The following is a 20,500-nucleotide window of genomic DNA, read 5'->3' on the forward strand; positions in this document are numbered from 1 at the left end:
CCTTCTCTGTGTTTGAGAGTGAACAGATGTTCATGAGTCATAATGAGATCAGCAGCTGGATGAGACTTTGCTTTATTTAGAAACAGGATTATTTGGTACAAACATCATGATAACCAGTGGAGCCCAAACAGAGCAGGAGTCAGAAGACACTGTGGTCTCACACAGCTCAGCCTTCAGGCTTCAGTTTGAGGACCACGGGCTTTAATCAGAGGAACTGACTGTGAACTTCAGGGAACATGACGGTGAACGTTGAGTCAGCTGTTTGTTGTATCCTCAGCTCTGCAGTCTGTTTCTCTTAGCGTTAGCAGAAAGTGAGCAAGCTGCACATGCGACATCAGGTGAACAATAAAAAAACCTGCAGGTTGACTTTAGGGTTTTGTTAGTCCAGATTGTCTCCTGTCAGTCCGGCCCTCCCTGCTCCTGCTTGTCCTCTTCAGAAGGTCCTGTCGTCGTTTCTCGTTCAGAAGCTCCTGAATACGTTTGTTTTGTGTTCGCTCACGGAACGGTGGCATCCGTGGCACAAAGTAACTCTGCTGTCCTCTGGTGATGTCCCCATCCAGTCCAACGATCCGGTACGGGACCTCGTCCACCGAGTTGTTCTCCTTCCTCAAGAGTGGGAAGAAAGACGACGAAGACGTCACTATTGGTTCAGTCAAATTGATTTTAGTTTGAAGACTCCGCCCCCCTGGTGATGTTTTTGGTGATGACGTGGGGGTGATGACGTCATCTGTATTGGATGATGTTATGATGATGAATGAGGGTGACGATGTTGGACCATTAATGGTTGCCATGGCAACTTTAGCAGGGGGCATTGTGGGAGTGGTAGTTTTCTTCTTGAATAAATGTGGTGGAGCAGTTTTTCTCGGACGCCTCGTAGTAGTAGTTGAAGTAGTAATGGTATTAGTAGTGGTAGTAGTAGTAGTAGTAGTAGCAGTAGTTGGAATAGAAGTACTTGGAATTAAATCTGTGGTCTCAGAGGGAACTGAAGGATCCTCGTAGGACGAATACTCATCGTAATCGTCGTACTCCACATAGATGAAGTCGGTGCTGCTCCTGCTGGTGGGGGGCGGAGTTACACTGGTGCTGGGATTCGAAGTGCTGATGAGGTCACTGATGTTGTCACTGATGAGGTGTCTGCTGTCTGACCAGGTGGAGGTGGATACTGAGGTCATTGTCTCCATGGTCACAATCCCTGAGCTGGAGACAAAAAACAAAGACTTTTAACCAGTTTCAGTTCATTTGTGGACAAAATGATAAAACATTTTGCTTTCAAACTTCATATTTAAGTTGAAAAAGTTCTCAACAGAATATTTTTCTTTACAGTGTTTAGTTGACAGAAGAAAAACAGACTCTTACACTGGAAATCTTCAGATTGTCAGTGTTTAAATCAAATACAAATCAAGATCAGATGAATCTGTTTCATCCATCTAATTGTATATTTTTGATGGGGACAGCCCCAGCCCCTACAGTGGGTTGGTTTTTTACTCCTTTGTGTTACTGTCACCTGCTGCTGGAGGTTGGCAGACTCGTGCTGCTGAAGTTGCTGGAGTTGTCAGAGTTGCTGAAGTTTCCCTCACTGCAGGATTTGCAGCACATCTGTTGGTATCCGGCAATAGTGCAGTACCGACTCAACACCTCCATCCGACAAAACACTGACCGATCACCACGGCAACGTTGCCCTGAGAACAGAGCAGCAGCAGCTGAATCAGATTCCAGAAGTGGAGTTAAAGTAGAGAATTGTACAGCTGCAAGACTAATATGATTGATAGATTCAGTTGATGTTGTTGTTAGAACTCTACTTATTTCTACTCTGAGGACTCATCATTGACCCGTATGACAGGCAGCAGGAAGAGGTCAGATTTATTTTCCTGATTTATTTATTGTGCTGCCGCTCTGATGAGGGAAGAGAGGAACAGTGAGGAGGAGAATGAGAGGGAAGAAGCAGGAAGATGAAGAGAAGAAGTCTGCGGAGGAACCAGGAAGAGTCTGTGCTTTACTGGAGGAGATCTTTGGAGCTGGGAATTCTGGGTTGGACCTGGACAGCCACTGGATGATGGCGCTCTTCTGGTCACCTGCGGGGGGGGGGGCATAGACACACTATCAGAACTATCGACAGAGAACACATCTACCTGCATCCCTACACTCCCCTCCTCAGAGAACAAATGTATAGGATGTGATTGGCCAATGCCTACCACTGCAGGGTGGGGCCTGGCAGGAGCGGGTGGTGATTGGTTGAGGTTTGCTGCAGTTTCCGGCTGAACCCTCAGGACTCGAACATGCAACCTGACGCTCCTGTGTCCCATTTCCACAAGATACTGAACACTACAAAAACAAAGACACAGATTAGACTCTGAATGTGAGATTTTAACTGATCAGTCATTGATCCAGGGTTTTATCTACAAAACATCCTAAGGCTAAAAGTGGCTCCTAAGACTTCCTTTTTCTTCTTTATTGGAAGAAGGATGTAATGTTGTCCTGAAAGAAGGGAGTTAGAGCCAAAAGGTAGCAAGTTAAAGGTAGTATGGAAAAAAAGGACTTTAGCGGTAGTCCAGAAACATAGAAGGCAGAGATAGTCCAGAAGCGTAGGATGTAGAGGTAGCACAGATACATAGAAGGTAGAGGTAAGTGAGAGGAAGGTACTTCTGAAAGAACGAATTTTGCAGTTTTCCAGGCATGAGGCAGGTACAGGTAGTCTAGAAAGAAGGTGAGTAATTACAGTCCAACCATTTAGGAGGACTCCTGGTGGTAGCACAAGAAGCCTCTTTTATGTATTGCCCCCGTCTTAGGTCCTCATACCGGTGTCCAGGGTCCGGCTCGCCAGACAGCGGGGCAGGGGAAGCGATTGCAGCTGCGTTTCCCATCTGGTCGGTTGTCCTGACAGAGCTTGCTGTGCACAGAGCGCTGCTGCTGCCCCCTGCTGGACTCCTGCTGGCAGCTCACCCAGCGACGCTGCCACCCAGTCTGACCACAGGAGGCGCTGCAGTCCTCCCAGTCCCCTGTCACCCAGCTGTGGGGACAGAAACAGTAGGATTTCATAGAATAAACCATGTAACAGTGTTTAAAACATTTTCTATGTACTAGTTTTTGTTAGTTGTTTCTGTGTCTCATTGTTTGAGTTCAGTTTTTTAGGTATACCAACCCAAAGCTGTCAGTCTAATACAACAGTCTTGTAATCCTTCCTCATGAAAGTTCCAATGTTCAGTTTGTGTCTAAACTGTGTTAAACAGGTGTTGATTCAGTTGTGTGGTCATGTTGGAGGCTGAAGTTTGTGCTGCTGTTGAACTGAACCACATTACACAGAGCTGTGTCTGTTGTTTCTGATTGTAAACACTGATTTGAATGAAGTGGACAAAATATGAGAAACCCCTGTCAATACAATGCAATGCAGTGTAACAGTACCACAATAGTGTGTTACCGTGGTGACCTGTGGTGCGTTACCGTGGAGAGCCGCAGTTGTTGGTGTTGCAGTTGCGACTGATGGCTCTTGGTTTGTTGATGTGGGAGCAGAACATCCTGTGAACCATTTTCCCATCAGCCTTTCTCCTGCAGCCAAACCTTGTGTACTGTTTCCCTGGCAACCAGAGATCACTGTTAACAACACAAACTTGTTACCCAGGTATCCGAAAGAACAGACTGTTACCCAGCAGCAGAGTTGTGTACCTCCACCACAGGGTTTGGAGCAGTGCGACCATTTCTTCAGAGCCCACTCGTAGAAAATGGCGTCCTCCTGCACCAGGTTGGACTCCAGTGAGGACTGGAGACGGTCCTGGATGATGTACTTATAGGAAACCGTCACCTTGGAGTCACCATGGGAACGAACCTGATGAAGAGAAACACAAGAAAGGCGGTGTTTGTTCTGGTTAAGTTTCTCATCAGACCTAATGTGAACATGTCAGACTTAGATTCCCATGTTGATGGACTGACCATGAGCAGGACTCTGTACTTCACTGGTCCCGTGGTCTGGATGGACTCCTGCTCCTCAGTGTTGCTGTACTCCCATGCCACACCCTTCTCAATCACCACGCGGGATTCTGGGAGCTCGTCTTCATCGTTGAGGAAGAGGTGACCTGTCTCCTGGTTCTTCACCGCTGCAGCAGGAGAGAAGAAAACAAGGTTTTGTAGAAAATAACAAGCTACAGAAGATCTTCATGTCGGACCAGACAAGGTCCACCTCCCCCGTCTCACCCAGGATGTGAGGAGTCCCTTTGAACTCCTGGATCAGCAGGTGTCGAGCTCCTTTAGGGATCTCCAGGATCTTCAGGTAACCTAGGTGGTAGAACCAATACTCACTCCATCAATTAACAACAAAATTAACAGAAAAAACGATTCTATCTGTACTGAACATCCACATCACTGTTGTGAACAGCTGGATCAACTTTGGATAACTCTGGGTCATTGTGTGTTACTCTGTTCTGGAAGGTCTGTTCTGAGCAAGGGCACAAGAACCTTTAATGTTTGATGGGAGCATGTTTCTGATGGGACATTAAACATGAAGAACCCAAAGCTTCTCCTGAGACCAGGTCCTGTTCAGACCTTGTTTCTTGGTGCTGCGGGTGAAGTTTCCTTTGATGATCTTACAGCTGGAGTTATCTCCTCCACAGACCCCACATCGGTCCTCCTGCTGGTCTGAAGCAATCTGTCCATCACAACCTACGTACTGCATGAGGAGAGAGGAAACAAGGAGGCAGGAGAGGATGCAGAAAGAGGAGACAAGGATGGAGGAGACAAGGGGAGAGTAGAGGGAACAAGGAGAGGAGACAAGGACAAAGGAGAATTGAGTTTTCAATGTTTGCTGTACTGAACTGTACTAAACTATGTTTGTTATGTTACATCATCCTGAGCTGAAGAATCACTTCCACCATATGACACAGATAAAGACACTGGATCGAACGTTATCAACCTGTTGTTTTGTCTTGTTTCTTTTCAGTTATAACATCAACAGGGAACAGATCAAAAAATAATCAATAATCAATGTGTGTTGTCTCTGATTAACAAAAGTCGGCCAGTGTAGTGTTCGATAACTTCCTGGGTCCAGAGGAGCACATTCACATTTGTACATGATTTGTCGCTGGCCATCGTGATTTGAAGCGCCACAATGCATCATGGGGCACTTGAGTATGTCCAGTATGCTCAAGGTGCATACTGAGAAATTCTTGCAAAGCTAGTGTACATCCAGGCATTTCTCACATGCACAAAATTCATGCTGTGCAGCTGGAACACACTACATACTCATTTGATGTCATAGTAGTATGAATAGTATGAATTGTGCGTTAGTAGGCTGTTCTGAACACAGCCATGGTGTTTACATGCTCTGCTCTGTCACAGTAACTGATGCCCCCTGCAGGCAGACATCTGGAACTGCAGGAAGATGATGAGGACAAACAGTTAACGTCTCAGGATGGACACTGTCATCATCAGTTACCTGACACTGTACACTATGTAAGTACATGACAGGAAGCTAGGCTAGGCTGGTTAGCTTTTAGCATGACTAGTTCAATCCATGTTATTATGTTGATATTATAACAAACTCAATTAGCTTTAGCGGAAGCTAACAGAGGCTAGCTGTGGTGCACAGTCACTGCACTTTGGTTCCTCCAAACTCTACTTCCTGTTTATGTCATAAGAACAGGTTTCAGATTCAACTCTGTGCACTGTTACCATGACAACAGTAAAAGACAAGAGAATCTGAAACACAATAAAGACCTCACACTCTCCTCGGACGCACACGCTGTAGTCGTCGCCGTAGGAACATGGCGTCCCATCATGCACCATTCTGTTCATGGAAACCACCGCCCCCGTCTCCTTTGACTGACAGTACAGGCGACAGCGCTCATCAGCTGCAAACACACAGAAACATGGATCATGTATGTGATGTCACTGTCTGAGTTTCTTAAGGTGGAAAATTTAAGGTGGAACATAAAAAGTTTAAATGTTCTCAGACTTTCAAGAGTTAAAGGGAGAAGAGGCCACAAGTTTCCCTCCAAAAACAGTCATGACTGATGAGTTTAACATGTGAAAATACACACACACACACACACACACACACACACAGTAAAACACACTTCTGGCTGATGACCTTAAAGATTAGATGAAAGTTTCCTCTCTGTCGTGTGTGTGTGTGTGTGTGTTTACGGTCAGGGTGTTGGTACGGCAGCCAGTGATGTTTCTTTCCTTCATGTTCAAAAAATGGATTCCAGACTTTACACTGATCCTCCCTGAAAGACAAAAACACACCAGTCTGCAGGTGAACCCAAGAGAACACAGGAGAACACAGAGGAACACAGGAGAACACGTGAGAACACAGAAGAACACAGGAGAACACAGAGGAACACGAGAGAACAAAAGAGAACACAGGAGAACACAGAGGAACAGTTTTACTGACCTGAAGTCAGTCAGGGGGGGACAGGCCTCTCGGCTGCACAGCTGGAACTCGTAGCTGTTTCCGAAGCAGGTGCGCCCCCCGTTGGCTGGACTGGGGACAACAACAGGTTAGCGTGTCTGATTAATGCATCTGATCTTTGACGGATTTCACGGATGATTGACAGCTCACTCACGCTGGGTTGTCACAGCATCTGGTCCGAAACCTGACCCCGCCCCCACAGGTCCTGGAGCAGCTGCCGTAAGAACTCCACGTCCCCCAGCCGCCATCTTGTCTCAGAAGGTCAGGGGTCAGCTTCATGCAGAAACCTTTGAAGCAGTGCTTCAATAAGAGATAGTTACCATGGAGACACATGTTAGTTCAAAACACAGCTGTAGTCGGGATGTGGTTAGCCTAGCTTAGCATAAAGACTGCAAATAGGGAGAAACTGCTAGCCTGGGTTTAATCAACCAACCACTGAAACTCACGGATCAACAGGTTACAGCCGGTTGTTAAAAAAGTGGGTCAGTGATTTTCATTTTGTGCTGAATGTGTTAAAACTTGATAAATGACAAAACTAGCTCGTTTCCTGCTGAAGTCTGAACCCGTGACCTGGATGTGTCCTCACCTTCCCAGGGCCACACTTGGTCCCGTCGAGCGGTGGGCCTTTCTTGGTCTTACAGAAGAACGGGTTGTTGTAGTCGCTGCACCACAGCTGTTTACAGGGGTCGAGGGTTGTGTACTGGAGACAAACACACAAAGACATTTAGAAGGTGTCAGAGAAAGATAATGACAGTAAATCATTCAGATTATCATTCAGATTAAACAACAAACAATAAAGTTCAGGAGAAGAAGGTGTCACCTTCACAATCAGAACACAGTGAAGGAAACAATTCAACAGTTCAGATCAGCGAGACTCAAACACAGTCACTTCATCATTGTGGTGAAATGCTGGAAACTCTACAGACTGCTGATCTGATGTGTTCCTGAGGAAGTTTTCTGTGTGATGTCATCTTATTTTAACATCCTGAACAGATGTGGTGCTGGTCTCCACCCTGAAAACACATCTGTATACGTCCTAACTGAAGAATGTAACTCCTGTCACAAAGTCTGACCTGAACTGGTTCTGAATTGTGTTGTCAGAGAATAAAGGAGCAGGAACTAATTGTGATCTAACACACTGTTGGTCAGGTTCAGGTCCAGCAGCTGTCTGAGTGAACATCCAGAGTTTCTACACAGCTCCGCCTCAGTAAAGATAAACAACACTATTCCAGCCAATCAGCAGCAGGGGCTTGGGTGGTCAGGACGCGGGGAAGAAGAAGGGAAGAAGGGAGATGGAGGAAAGGTGCATTGGATGTGAGAGATCTGGTACATGCTAACAGATCGTGCTAACACCAGTCTGCCCTTCAGATCATGTGGAGTCTGAATGGAACTGAGGACGAGAGAGCGGCGGTGACGTTTAGACGAGTTCAGGTCGTCTTATCGTCTACAGTTCACGGTCTCGTTGTATCACAGTGTTTGTTCAATGTGTGAAAGGTTTTTTCAGCCATTAAGACCTAAAAACACAAGTGTTGCTAACAGAGTGAATTAATCTGGTTGGATGAATTTAAATGCAATGCTAGGTAAAGTTATCTTGTTAGCTTAGCGACAAACATGTCCGCTGTACTGTCACTGTGGTTGTGTAAAAACAATCTCAAAAACTCACTTAGGTTTTCACTATGTTGTGTTCATGTTGTATGTTTGTGTTCATGTTGTTTGTTTGTGTTCCATTTCTGTTGCTGGGCAATGAACGTCCATGAATTTGGGGGCGGAGCTTCTAAAGGAACACTGAGGGCAGGGGTGTGTTCATTTTGCTGTTGAGTTCAGATCACAGACTGATTATAAACCTGGACGTAGACTCCTGAAGAGCCTTAAACCTTCATTCTATCTACTGACCATCAGGGGGCAACTCCACTGGTTGTAAACAGAGTCTGATTGTATTGAAGTCTATGTGAAAATGTTTCTACTTCTCTCTGATTTATTACCTCAGTAAACATTTTCCTGATGAGTTTATGCCTCAGTCTCTAGTTTCAAGTCTTCCTCAATACAACGTGATGTTCATTTTTTACATTGTGACGGGGTTAGGGTTAGGGTGAGTCGACAGAATCTTATTTTCTTAAAACAAGTGAAACTGGTGAGTTTAATGCATCATTTGTTCATATTTGGTTTTTATATCAGTGTGGGTTGAGTTTCGTTTTATATTCTTCAGTCTTTATTGTCCTTGAAAACGAATAAACTTTTGATCACAAACTTGAATTAACTTGTTGACTCAAAGGTTCATTATGTATTAAACACTGTAAAACATGACTGGAAACATTAACATGAACCAAACAGATGTTGAAAGCAGTTTCCATTGTCTCTAATGATTTTTATGATGCTGGCCTTGTCAATAAAACTGTCAGGCTCCACCTGAAAGAGGTCAAAGGTCACCTCTCATCCCTTGATCTAGATACAGTAAGACGTACTGCGGTACAGAGACTGTATCCTGGGCCAAAGTCGAAGCGACACTGTTGGTCCATTGAGTACTGAAACCCCGGCAACTGAGGCTGTGCCGGCCAATCATGGTTAAATGGGTCGTCACGGAGACAGTCGTAGGTACTGCAGATGCACAGAGAGAGAGAGGGGGAGAGAGAGACAGACAGACAGAGAAAGAGAGAGACAGAGAGACAGAGAGACATAGAGACAGAGACAGACAGACAGAGAGAGAGAGAGAGACAGAGAGAAAGAGACAGAGAGAGAGAGAGAAAGAGGGAGAGAGAGAGACAGAGAGAGACAGAGACAGACAGACAGACAGAGACAGACAGACAGAGAGAGAGACAGAGAGAGGCAGACAGAGAGAGAGAGGAAGAGAGACAGAGAGAGAGACAGAGAGAGAGAGACAGAGAAAGAGAGAGAGAGACAGAGAGACAGAGAGAGACAGAGAGAGAGAGAGACAGAGAGAGAGAGAGAGAGAGAAAGAGACCCGGAGAGACAGAGACAGACAGACAGAGAGAGAGAGAGACAGAGACAGAGACAGACAGACAGAGAGAGACAGAGACAGACAGATAGAGAGAGAGACAGACAGACAGACAGAGAGTTGTTGGTTGTGATACAATTTGTTCAAACATTCAGTTCAGTTCAGGGCAGAGTTCTCTGTAGTATCACGTGTAGTATTTTGTGTATTAGCATGTGTAGTACTCACTGCAGGTACTGGTGCAGCTCCCTCCAGCTGCACCTGGACCAGTGGTATCGATGGAAAGTGGCTTGAACCCGCGGAGACATGATGCTGCCCAACGGCACATCGTCAACACAGTTATTGGCCTCGCCATCATGCTCCATACCCAACCTGGGAGGGGGGGGGGTGAAGACTACTTAATAAATAGATTATACTGAAGACCTGTTATTGTCTCTACGTGTTTCTGATGTCTTGTGTGCCTGTGTGTGTGTGTGTGTGTGTGTCTCACACATGTCCTGTTTCATGTGCAGCTACGAAAGCCGAGGAAAAACCATCCTCCAAGACCAGGACACAACTCCGATGTAAGTGACACATTCCTGTGACAGGAGCATAACCTGTTGAGACAGATCAAAAGGTCATCAGAGGTCAGAGTCATCAGAGGTCAGAGGTCATCAGAGGTCAGAGTTGTCATAGGTCATCAGGTGTCATGGTGATTAGCAGCAGTACTGTTAGTAGTACTTGTAGTATCATTGGTAGTACCCTGCATGCCGGAGGGGCCGAACTCCTGCCTGGTCAGGTAGATGGTGTGGTCATGCTGCTCAGCGTGACTCTGTTCCCTCTGCTGGAGGTACGACCATCCACAGACGTTCTCCAAACTCTTCTGGGGGTTCCCCGCAGAGATCAGCTCCTGGGACTGAACAAGGGACACTGTTGTTTTTTTACTTCCTCTTCCTGTTTCTGCAGGACTGGGATGGAGGGTGAACAGGAGGCTGGAAACACTGAGAACTTGTCTTTAACTGAAAACTTTCACTTTCACTGAAAAGTATCGGCCCAGCGTGACTGAAGACCTGCTGTGGTCATAGTTTAATGCTCCTGTATGAACAGCATCAACAACACCTCCCTGATCCTGACCCTCTTTATCTACCTTGACTTTAAAGTGACACTTTTACAGAACTGGTTCTATGAAATCTGGAGGAACAGTGGGATCTTGTTCAGTGTGAAGCCACATGAAGAGAAACTGATCTTCGTAACTTACCAGGTTCAGACTGAAAAATAAAAGATGATATTTAAGGTACTGAGCAGCTGATGAGACCAGAGTTTATTTACAGCCTCTGACCTGTGAACATGTAAAACCAACCTAGAAATCTTCCATCTGTCATCAACAAAAACTTCAGTTCATCTACAGGAAAATGTCCTGACAGGAACCTTCAGGAGCTCAGAGTCACAATTTCATACCTTTGTTGGTGACAGCATGATGAGTCTGACCAAGACAACATTGATGTTGGCGCCCAAAGAATGATCTTGATAGATCTCATTAACCTGGAACAAAGAGAGAGAGAGGTGGAGTGATGTTTTCAGTGTGAACCTTGGATACTAGAACCTCATCTACGAATTTAGAATATGTAATTGATTCTCTGGGAACTTCCTCATCCCTCATCATTCCCTCATCACAGTTTCCTGTTGTTCTGTGTGCAGCACAGGTAGAGTTACCAGACTGGTGAACTGGTTCTAGGTGTGAGATCAGACCAAGAGCAGCTCATTGACCTTGTTCAGAGGTGTAAAATTGTCGAGACACAAAAGAGGAGCTCAAAGGAGACTGCCTCGGCTCCTGAGGTCTGTCTGGGCTGATCAATGGGGGCTGACCCCGTTTAGGCACCCCCTGGTCAAAGACAGGGTCAAGAGTCCACTGTGATTCCAGATGAGCTGCAGTTCAAGGTGAAGACCAGATGGACTGGACCTTGAACCCCACAGTACAACTCCGGGCACATTAGTGACTCTTTGTTATTGGATGGAAAGGTACAGCTGCTAGCTAACCACCACCTGGTGGTGAGTTGGATCATCAGGCCAACAGGCTGCCCCACAGACCCAAGGAAATCATGTCTGTAGATATCTTACTTAAAAAGTAAAGACAATAAAGCCACAGTGAGCTGTTTCTACTGTCCCTGCACTCTGAGTTAACTTCATCTAGTTTGTCCTTCACAGCCCTCTTCCATCTCATATTTGGTCTTCCAGAGTTTCCTTATGTTTCCACCCTAGCTCGACTTCTGGAAAGTGACCTGATTCCATTAGAAGCTCATGACCCAGCCTTCGAATGGTTTTTATTTTACTAATGATGAAGATTTCGTTTTTCATGTATATTCCAAGGTTGTGAACGTATCAGACCAGAAGATAGACCAGCCCTCAGACCTGTACATTAGGATGGACATCACATTTCTGTTATAGATGGACCTTTGTTTTTCAGCTAAATTGCTTGGACTTCCAGACATTGTAGACTTGGTAACTGTCTTTGCTGTCTCCAGTTTGTCATTGATGTCCCTCTTGACTGTCCTTGCTGATAACATTGTCTAAATAAGTGAAGTTCTCCACAAGCTCAAGCAATCAGAGGATGATCACAATTTGTTTCGGTGGCAACAACAATGACCCACAAGTGGGCTAAAGCTGTAAAGAAAGTCATTAGATAAGAAAATTCAGTCTCAATATGGGTCAGTCAGGTATGTGGAGGCCACACAGATTGCATTGTTTGTGGATGAAGGGAGGGATGAGTTTGAAAACCAGGGGAGGAGTACCACTGAGGTGGAAGACTTGGAGGAAGACTGACCCATCTCTCTGGCTCAGGTCTGAGGTCTTCAGCAATAACTCTGTCCTGTGTCTGTACTGGTGGACAAACTGTTTTACTCTCAGAGGAATGATAGAGAACTCACAGGTCATCTGTAAGTTTACCAGGTGAAACCAGACCCACCACTGTTCATCACCTACACTAACCAGAAAACTAAGAATCTGTTTACTTACTATGTTCATCAGGGTCAGCAGGTATTTCTGAATGTGGTCTCGGCCGTGGAAAAGAAGAACAGAATAATCCACTGCTAACAAAACCTGGAGGAGGAGAAGAGAGGAGGAGGAGGGGTTAAAAAGTTCAATAAACCCTCTGTTCAACAGTTCACTGATCTTCAACAGTTCATTAACCTCGATGTTGAATAGTTCAGCCTCCTCAATGTGGCGCCGTCGTCGAGCTGAGCTGGACCTAGACCACGACAGATTCTGGTCCAAAGTCAGAGAACCTAAAAGAGGACCTGGAGACAAACAGAGGAATCACCTCAGTCATTAAATCGTTTTTACACACATAATAAAGTCAGTGTGGTTTTGCTGTTTACACGTGGTTCTGTCTGACACAGTTTCTATCAGTTTATAAAAGAGAAACTGAAGTTTTATTATCTGTTATTTTTATGAGTGTTTGAATGCACTGAGCATCTCTCAAGTGACCTCAATGACCTTCAGGTGACCTTAGGGATATTTGCACCATCATCATGCCTTGGTTTTGTATCTTACAGCAGTGGCTGTGTCCCTTGATCATTGGACGTAGACCAGATAAGGTCCTGGTTCAGAGTCTGGTCTCTGATCTGAGGACAGACACAAACTGATCTGCAGGAGTGTTATAAACATGTTAGTGAGCAGGAAGCGCAGTGACATGCTTTGTTTTCATTGGTCAGTGAAGGACGCAAACACCTGGAAGAACAGACTAGTCATGTTAGTGCCCCCTAGAGGCTGCATTGTTCATTACAGCTGTAATCACAGTAAATCACTGTCAAATATAAGGGGCACAGCTGGAATCTGCAAAATGAGTGACGTCATTAACACTCAGCTGATCGATAGGTTCAGCTCTTCACTGTGATAAAACTTTAAACAAATGAGATTTTTCTGTTTTTCTGTTGTGTCCAAACTCTGTCATCACTGCCCTGTGGTCAGTACGACAGGGTTCACCTCACACTGACATGACAGGATGTTTTCAGTCAGACTAAACATGCAGGTCGCTGAACTGCTGTCCTGTAAACCTCCTGAATACTAATAAAGCTGCAGTTTCTGTTTCTCTCAACATTTTCCTCTAGATATGTTCGTCTCTGTTTCATGCTTCTATTCCGTAAACAACAACACTGAAGTCTAACATCCAACATGTGTCTGTGTCTGTTCAATCTTCTGTGAGGGAAATGATGTCAGTGATCAGATCCAGACCCTCTGAGTTCACGCTGTGGCGCTGAAGGCTCAGACTGAGGTCAGTTGAGGTGATATGAAACTCTCTCCTGATTGGCTGACGTTGTTTTGAAAACTAAGACTACGAACTATCTGTCAACTCTGAGCCCAAACCTCCAAAACCTCCAAGAATCTGAAAATGCCACGTCGCAGCTGTCTCACTGTGTGTGAGTGTGTTGTAAAGCTCCCGTTGTCTCTGCCAAGTTTCCTGGAACAAGTTCACTGTTTCACTTTGATTCTTTCCTTCTGCAGAAACTCTAAAGGATTTCAACAAACTACACTGTAAAAAAAACACAGTCCACTTCAGTTCAGTTCAGTTCAGTTCAATTCACTTTAGTTCACTTCAGTTGGGTTCAGTTCACTTCAGCTGAGTTGAGTTCAGTTCACTTCAGTTCATTTCATTTCAGTTCCGTTTGTGTCACTTCAGTTCACTTCACTTCAGTTCACTTCACTTTAGTTTGGTTCACTTAATTTCAGTTCAGTTCCATTTGGGTCACTTCAGTTCAGTTCAGTTCAGTTCACCTTAGTTTAGTTTAGTTCAGTTTAGTTCAGTTTAGTTCAGTTCAGTTCAGTTCAAATCAGTTCAAATCAGTTCACTTCATTTTAGTTCACTTCAATTTGGTTCAGTTGAGTTCAGTTGAGTTCAATTCAATTCAATTCAATTCAGTTCACTTCAGTTCACTTCAGTCCACCTTAGTTTAATTTAGTTTAGTTTAGTTTAGTTTAGTTCACTTCACTTCACTCTACTTCACTTCAGTTTACTTCACTTCACTTCACTTCAGTCCACTTCAGTTCACTTCACTTCAAGCTCACTTCAGTTCAGTTAAATTCAGTTTTGTTCAGTTCAGTTCACTTCAAGTTCACTTCAGTTCACTTCAGTTTGGTTCACTTCAGTTCACTTCAGTTAATTTCATTTTAGTTCACTTTACTTCACTTCAGTTTGGTTCGGTTGAGTTCATTTCATTTCGGTTCGGTTCACTTCAGTTCTCTTCAGTGTGTGTTGATCTCTACATAGCCACTCTGTTATTCATAACAGATAAATGTATCTTTCATAGAAGACGTGATGAATCTAAACTACCACCACATCATGACGACACACACTTATGAACATACATGTATTTTACATGTAACATATAACATACTAAAGAAATGTTTCCTGGAGAAGCTGCATGTGACTGCTGCACTGAGGCTCCGCCCACACTGATACGGTTTCATTTTAAATCTAAAATTATCTCCATCCACACACCTGTAGACACATCACATGACCTACACTCTTTACCTACACTGAGCATGTGCGAGCGAATGTAAACAGGAAGCAGATCATCATCATTTCCAATGGTCTCTGTTTCTGTCCGTCCAGACTACAACACAACCCTGGAGTTTCAAAATAAAATGTAGTGAAGTGGGCGGAGCCTGATGGTGCCAGAATTTGACTCAACATTGTGTAGTTGATACGACTGTCGGCTCTGAATGGTTTGTTATACAGTTTGTGGTTTTTACATAACTGATAAACTGATCATGTTGCGTTCATGGACAGTTGAACAGTGTGAAATACTGAGCATGTTTACCACTAACTGTACTATCACAGGTTCCAGAACTGAACCCAGAACCTTGTTGCTGTGAGGTGACGGAGCTAACCACTGCCCCACCTGTGGAGACACCGTCAGACTCAACCTGTTCATTCAGTGACTGGGCTAGTTTGAGTCAATAAGATGATCAATATCATCAATATCAGTATCATCAATAAGATGATGTTCGAGTCAGAAGGTCAAGTTTGGAGTCACACGTTCAAGTCACAAAGTAAACCTGTTATCTCACCTCGGAGGAAGTCATCAGCAGTTTGATTGACATCTTCAGTTTGATTGACAGCTAGCTTCTTCTTAATCGCTGAGGAGCGATAAACGATGTGGCGTCGTCCTCCTTCCTCCTCCTCGTCCTCTTCTCCTTCCGTCCTTCGATCCAGCGGCTCAATGAAGAACTCCTCTTCACCTGTTTGGATCATCCCTGCCTGAGAGACACAGAGAGCTGTCAACTACTGAATCTAATGAATCTATTGTGCATCATTATTCAGTAATATTCAGCTGTGAGTCAGTATTTTAATCTGAGTCAGTGTCATTCAGTCATTCACTCTTCTTCTACGTTTTAGTTTTTAACTCTTCTCTTCTTCTATGTTTTAGCTTTAAACACATCTATTCTCTTCATCTCTTCAGTCTAAAACTCCAGGTTGTGTTGTAGTCTGGACGAACAGAAACAGAGACCTTTGGAAACCATGAGATAGACACCCACAGTGGCTCCTGATTGGCTGTTATCAGCCTGGACTACCAGTGGTGAAACAACATGGAGAAAGAATGAAAGTGTTACTGACCTTGTTGTCTTTGCTGCAGCTGTTGTTCAGTTCACTTCTGTATTTTAACTCTACAACTGTCTTTGCTGTTCCTCCTTCAGTGGATTTACTGGAACCAACCAACTGAGAGGAGACAATCTACTTCCTGTTTACACCGGCTTGCGCATGCTTAGTGTAGGTGAATGGTCATGTGATGTGTTTTCAGGTGTGTTAGTGTGGATGGAAAGCATTTTAGATTTAAAATAAAACTGTAGTGGTGTTGGCTTCAGAGGGTCACACCTGTACCTGTAGTTTTTTTCTTACTTTGGTCTCTTGTGCAACAGTTTCACTGACTTAAAGTGATTCCCTAAGTAAAAGACCTAAGCAAAACCTAGATAAGGTAAAACCTTAAATACTAAGGTGAATGTCTGAAGGAAGGAAGGAGTTATTGTCACAGATATAATCATTAGAATCAGCAGCTGTTGCTTGAACTGCACCAGGAAAATATTCCTTCAGATTCTTTTCTTTCCTCTCGTCCACTTCAGACTCATCTGTCCTGCACATCTGGATTAAATCAGCCGGCTCTGCCCACACTGTAAGAAGTGAAGGTTCACACTCAGACTGAATCAGACAGATTTCAGTGAGTCACAGATGCTTCAGTCCTTCATGTTTCACAGTGTTTGGTCTCTGCAGACCTGAAGCCTGCTCCCACACGAATCTGCTGGTTTCTACTTTAACTTTAAACTTTAGGGTCTGCTTTTAAAATGAGTCGTAACAGAACATTAATTATTGTTGTTTCTGTTGTTAATTCTCCTTCACTGATGAAGGATGAAGCTGCAGATTCTCTGCCCTGTCTCAGACTCAGTCTTTGTCCTTCACTGTTAAACTCTGTGGTTTCAGCTGCTGTCACATATGGAAAACCAGAGGGCTCAAAAAACACCAACAGCTGTCCAAATATCTGCCTGCATCAGCAGCTGGAGCTGCAGCTTCATCACAGAGGATGATGATGTTGAAGGTGTTGGATGTCTTCTACCAGCTATGCTCCATGAAATGTGTTTTTTAGTTGTTGATGATTTGTTTTCTGATTTGTAGTTCATTTAATTATCAGTTAAACACAGTGATTATTACAAACCAGCTGAGTCTGTTTGTACTGGACAGACTGAAGTTGATGATGATGAAACAGGTTCAGTAAACCTAAGGAAAACCTGAGGTATCACAGTGTTTTAAAGACCTGTGACTCTGCAGGATCGAACAGCTGATGGACTGCAGCCCGCCGTCAGCAGCAGGTCTGAGCAGGTTTTTAGCTGCAGGTTTAAACACTCATCCAGAAATTCACAGGTTTTTATTAAATAATGGGGGTTAAGGTTCAGATCCTGGAGAGTCTGTGGTTCACTGCTGCATTAATAACCTCCGCTGTATATTTTAGTCCTCACAGGTTTTGCTGAATCATATTGTTTCTTGAGGCCCAGTAACAGATTTCATGTGACACAGTGCTGGTCCACGGACCAGGGGTTTCAGTTAGACACCTACCAGTCCGTCACAGTTGCTGATGGCGACAGATGTGTCCTCCATGTTGGACACCTCCCCTGTGTAGAAGCAGCTGGTGTCTCCTATTGGCTGAGAGTGAAGTTGTCCTGACTCCTCCCACTCCATGGTGGCGGTGGGGGCGACAAGACGGGAGTTTGGACGCAGCCACAGGTGGAGTTCCTGACCGAACACCGTCACATTGAAGTAAAGCTCCGCCTCCTCTACCTGGTAACTCCGCCCCCTCGAGCTGGTGTGACCTGTCTGGTTGGATGTGGGCGTGGCCATATACAACATGGGCGTGTCAGTTTGAGATTGTCTTTTGTTTCTGACATTGTCCACATCAGTGGGTGTGTCGTCTGAGTTGTGGGTGTGTCTTTTGCTCCGATGTAGATGGTGGGCTGAGACTGATGCTGACAGGAAACGCCCCTCTGAGTCGGTCCTGATTGGACGAACCACAGCAAACTCTGACAGAACCTGATGGAGAGAATCTGACAGACAGGAAGATGAGTCAACTTCAACGTGTCAATCATCAGACATTAGTTTCAGAACCAGGACCACCAGAGTTGGACTAAACCAGAACCACCCTGAGTCCACACACACACGTAACACACATGATCATGACATCAGCACACACACAGAAAACAACTGTTTTTATTATTGATTAATCTGACATTTTCTGAACTGATCGATTCTTCATTTGATCAATGAAACATCAGAACATGATCAGATCTGGATGATTCATCAGCTACGACTGAACTGACTCCTGAATAAAATCTGACTCTGGTTCAGTCCATTCTGCTCATTTCAATGAGGCAGTTTGTTTCTATCTGGTTTCACTTGGTAACAAACTGATACAAAAACACTTTTAAACCATCATTGTGAGGACATCTCTGCATTGTGGGGACATCTCTGAAAGATAACACGTGTGTGTGTGTGTGTGTGTGTGTGTGTGTGTGTGAGTGAGTGAGTGAGTGAGTGAGTGAGTGAGTGAGTGAGTGAGAGAGAGAGAGAGAGAGAGAGAGAGAGAGAGAGAGAGAGAGACACTCACACACAGAGGATATGATGAAATATGATCTGAATCCTTCACATTCCCCAAACACCAGAAAGACATAAACACAAAGATTTATGGGAAAAACATGGAGAGAACGTTCCTCTGAGTCAGAGACAGAACAGACTGAGAACAGGCGCAGAACAATCAGAGAACAGTTTGAACACTGACAGAGAACAGAGAACCATTAGAAATCAGCGAGCCCTCAGAGAACAATCAGAGAACATACATAGAACCATCTCCATCTGCTTCTGAAACCATTAGAACATGATGGGAACACTGGGAACACTGGGACACAACAGCAGCTCAGTGATTGGTCAGTCTGCTGCTGTTCTGTCTGTTCCACCTTGACCTTCAGAGGTCAGAGGTCACAGTCTGGAGGACCACACAACAACCACAGAAGAAGAACGGAGAGGATTAACAGTGGTAGTAGAAGTACTAACAGTAGTAGTAGAAGTGCCAGCTGTAGTAGTAATACCACTGACAGTAACAGTACCATTAGTAGAGATAGTTGTAGTAGTAGTGGTAATACTAGTAGTACTGCAGTAGTGATAAAAAAACACTGACAGTAGCAGTTGACTATATTGTGAGGACATGTCTACATTTGTAGTACTACAAACGGAGTAGTAGTGTTACAATAGTACTACAGCAGTAGCAGTAACAGTAGTAGTCAGAGTAGTAACAGTCGTACTCACAGTGGTAGTAGTAGTATTGGTAGTAGTATAAGAAGTAGAACTAGTTGCAGTAGCAGAATTAGTTCTCTATAATAAACTCAGGTTTGACCTGAACCTGTAAAGAGCTTTGAGATCATGTAGATTATGATCTGGTCCTGTACAAATAAAACTGAATTGAGTTGAATAGTAGTATATATTTGCAGTAGTAGTAGTAGTATTAGCAGTAATAGTATTAGCAATAGTATGAGCAGTAGCAGTAGTGTCTCACCTGTGTCGTCGCTGATGTAAACTGAGTGTAAACAGATGATCTGCAGTAGAAACACAATAATCAATAATCCATAATGACACTGCTGCATCCTGACAGACAGACAGCTGAGAGACAGACTGAGAGACAGACAGCCGAGAGACAGACAGACTGAGACAGACTGAGAGACAGACAGCTGAGACAGACTGAGAGACAGACAGTCAGTCTGACTGGTTGGAGCAGACTGAAGCTCTCTCTGACTCTGCTTCTCCTCTGTCTCAGTCTCTCCTCCCTCTGTCTGTCTCCTCCCCCTCACTCTCTGTCTGCAGTCACAGCTGGAATACTGCAGTAATGCTCCTACTGTCGTTCCTCTACTGGAGTACTTCTACTGTACTTCAGCAGTATTTTCTCTCTTCTCTCTCACACACACACACGCACGCACGCACGCACGCACACACATACACACACACACACACACACACACACACACACACACACACACACACACACACACACACACACACACACACACACACACACACACAGTGTCTGTAGTACAGTTGTGGTTAACTGAGTTTATATACAGTATATTTAATTTATATATATGAGTTTATTCAAACAACACATATAAAAATGCTTAAATATTTTTTTCCTATGAATTTCTCATTAATTTTAATGTCTAACTTTACATTCTGGGGAAACCAACTGTAAAACATCAACATGTATGACAGACTGTGGATATTTATTCATGTTACATATTTACACAAGATACATACAGAAACACTCACGGACAAAGGGGGAGGAGTTCTTAGAGAAATTCATATTTCTCCAGCCTCGGACACTGAACCATCCTGCTGTCTGTTCTCTGACAGGGGAGTCTCGGTCTGTATGGACTTCAGTCTGTCTCTGTGTGGACCTCAGTCTGTCTCTGTGGACCTCGGTCTGTCTCTGTGGACCTCAGTCTGTCTCTCTGTGTGGACCTCAGTCTGTCTCTCTGTGGACTTCGGTCTGTCTCTGTGGACCTCAGTCTGTCTCTGTGGACCTCAGTCTGTCTCTGTGTGGACCTCGGTCTGTCTCAGTGTGGACCTCAGTCTGTCTCTCTGTGGA

The 20,500-nt window shown here is 44.4% G+C and overlaps 1 protein-coding gene across 1 annotated transcript; it reads right to left on the reverse strand.

Annotated features, from left to right (window-relative positions):
* Positions 1-56: 56 nt before the first annotated feature.
* Positions 57-19,651, reverse strand: LOC139637463 (A disintegrin and metalloproteinase with thrombospondin motifs 2-like). The gene is made up of 25 exons (XM_071506188.1): positions 19,418-19,651; positions 17,431-17,915; positions 15,396-15,585; positions 12,516-12,622; positions 12,342-12,425; positions 10,788-10,871; positions 10,092-10,245; positions 9,841-9,946; positions 9,579-9,722; positions 8,863-8,995; positions 6,987-7,100; positions 6,555-6,700; positions 6,383-6,472; positions 6,133-6,215; positions 5,704-5,837; positions 4,534-4,657; positions 4,186-4,266; positions 3,925-4,088; positions 3,661-3,820; positions 3,439-3,571; positions 2,797-3,007; positions 2,193-2,322; positions 1,998-2,072; positions 1,505-1,679; positions 57-1,197 (listed from the first exon to the last, which is right to left on the reverse strand). The coding sequence occupies exons 1-25, from the start codon at positions 19,503-19,505 to the stop codon at positions 369-371; spliced, it is 4,224 nt and encodes a 1,407-aa protein (XP_071362289.1). The 5' UTR covers positions 19,506-19,651; the 3' UTR covers positions 57-368.
* Positions 19,652-20,500: the final 849 nt, after the last annotated feature.

Source organism: Trachinotus anak, unplaced genomic scaffold (assembly GCF_046630095.1).
Source record: "Trachinotus anak isolate AG129_WGS33_773 ecotype Australia unplaced genomic scaffold, CSIRO_AGI_Tana_v1 ptg000020l, whole genome shotgun sequence".
NCBI classification, from domain to species: Eukaryota; Metazoa; Chordata; class Actinopteri; order Carangiformes; family Carangidae; genus Trachinotus; species Trachinotus anak.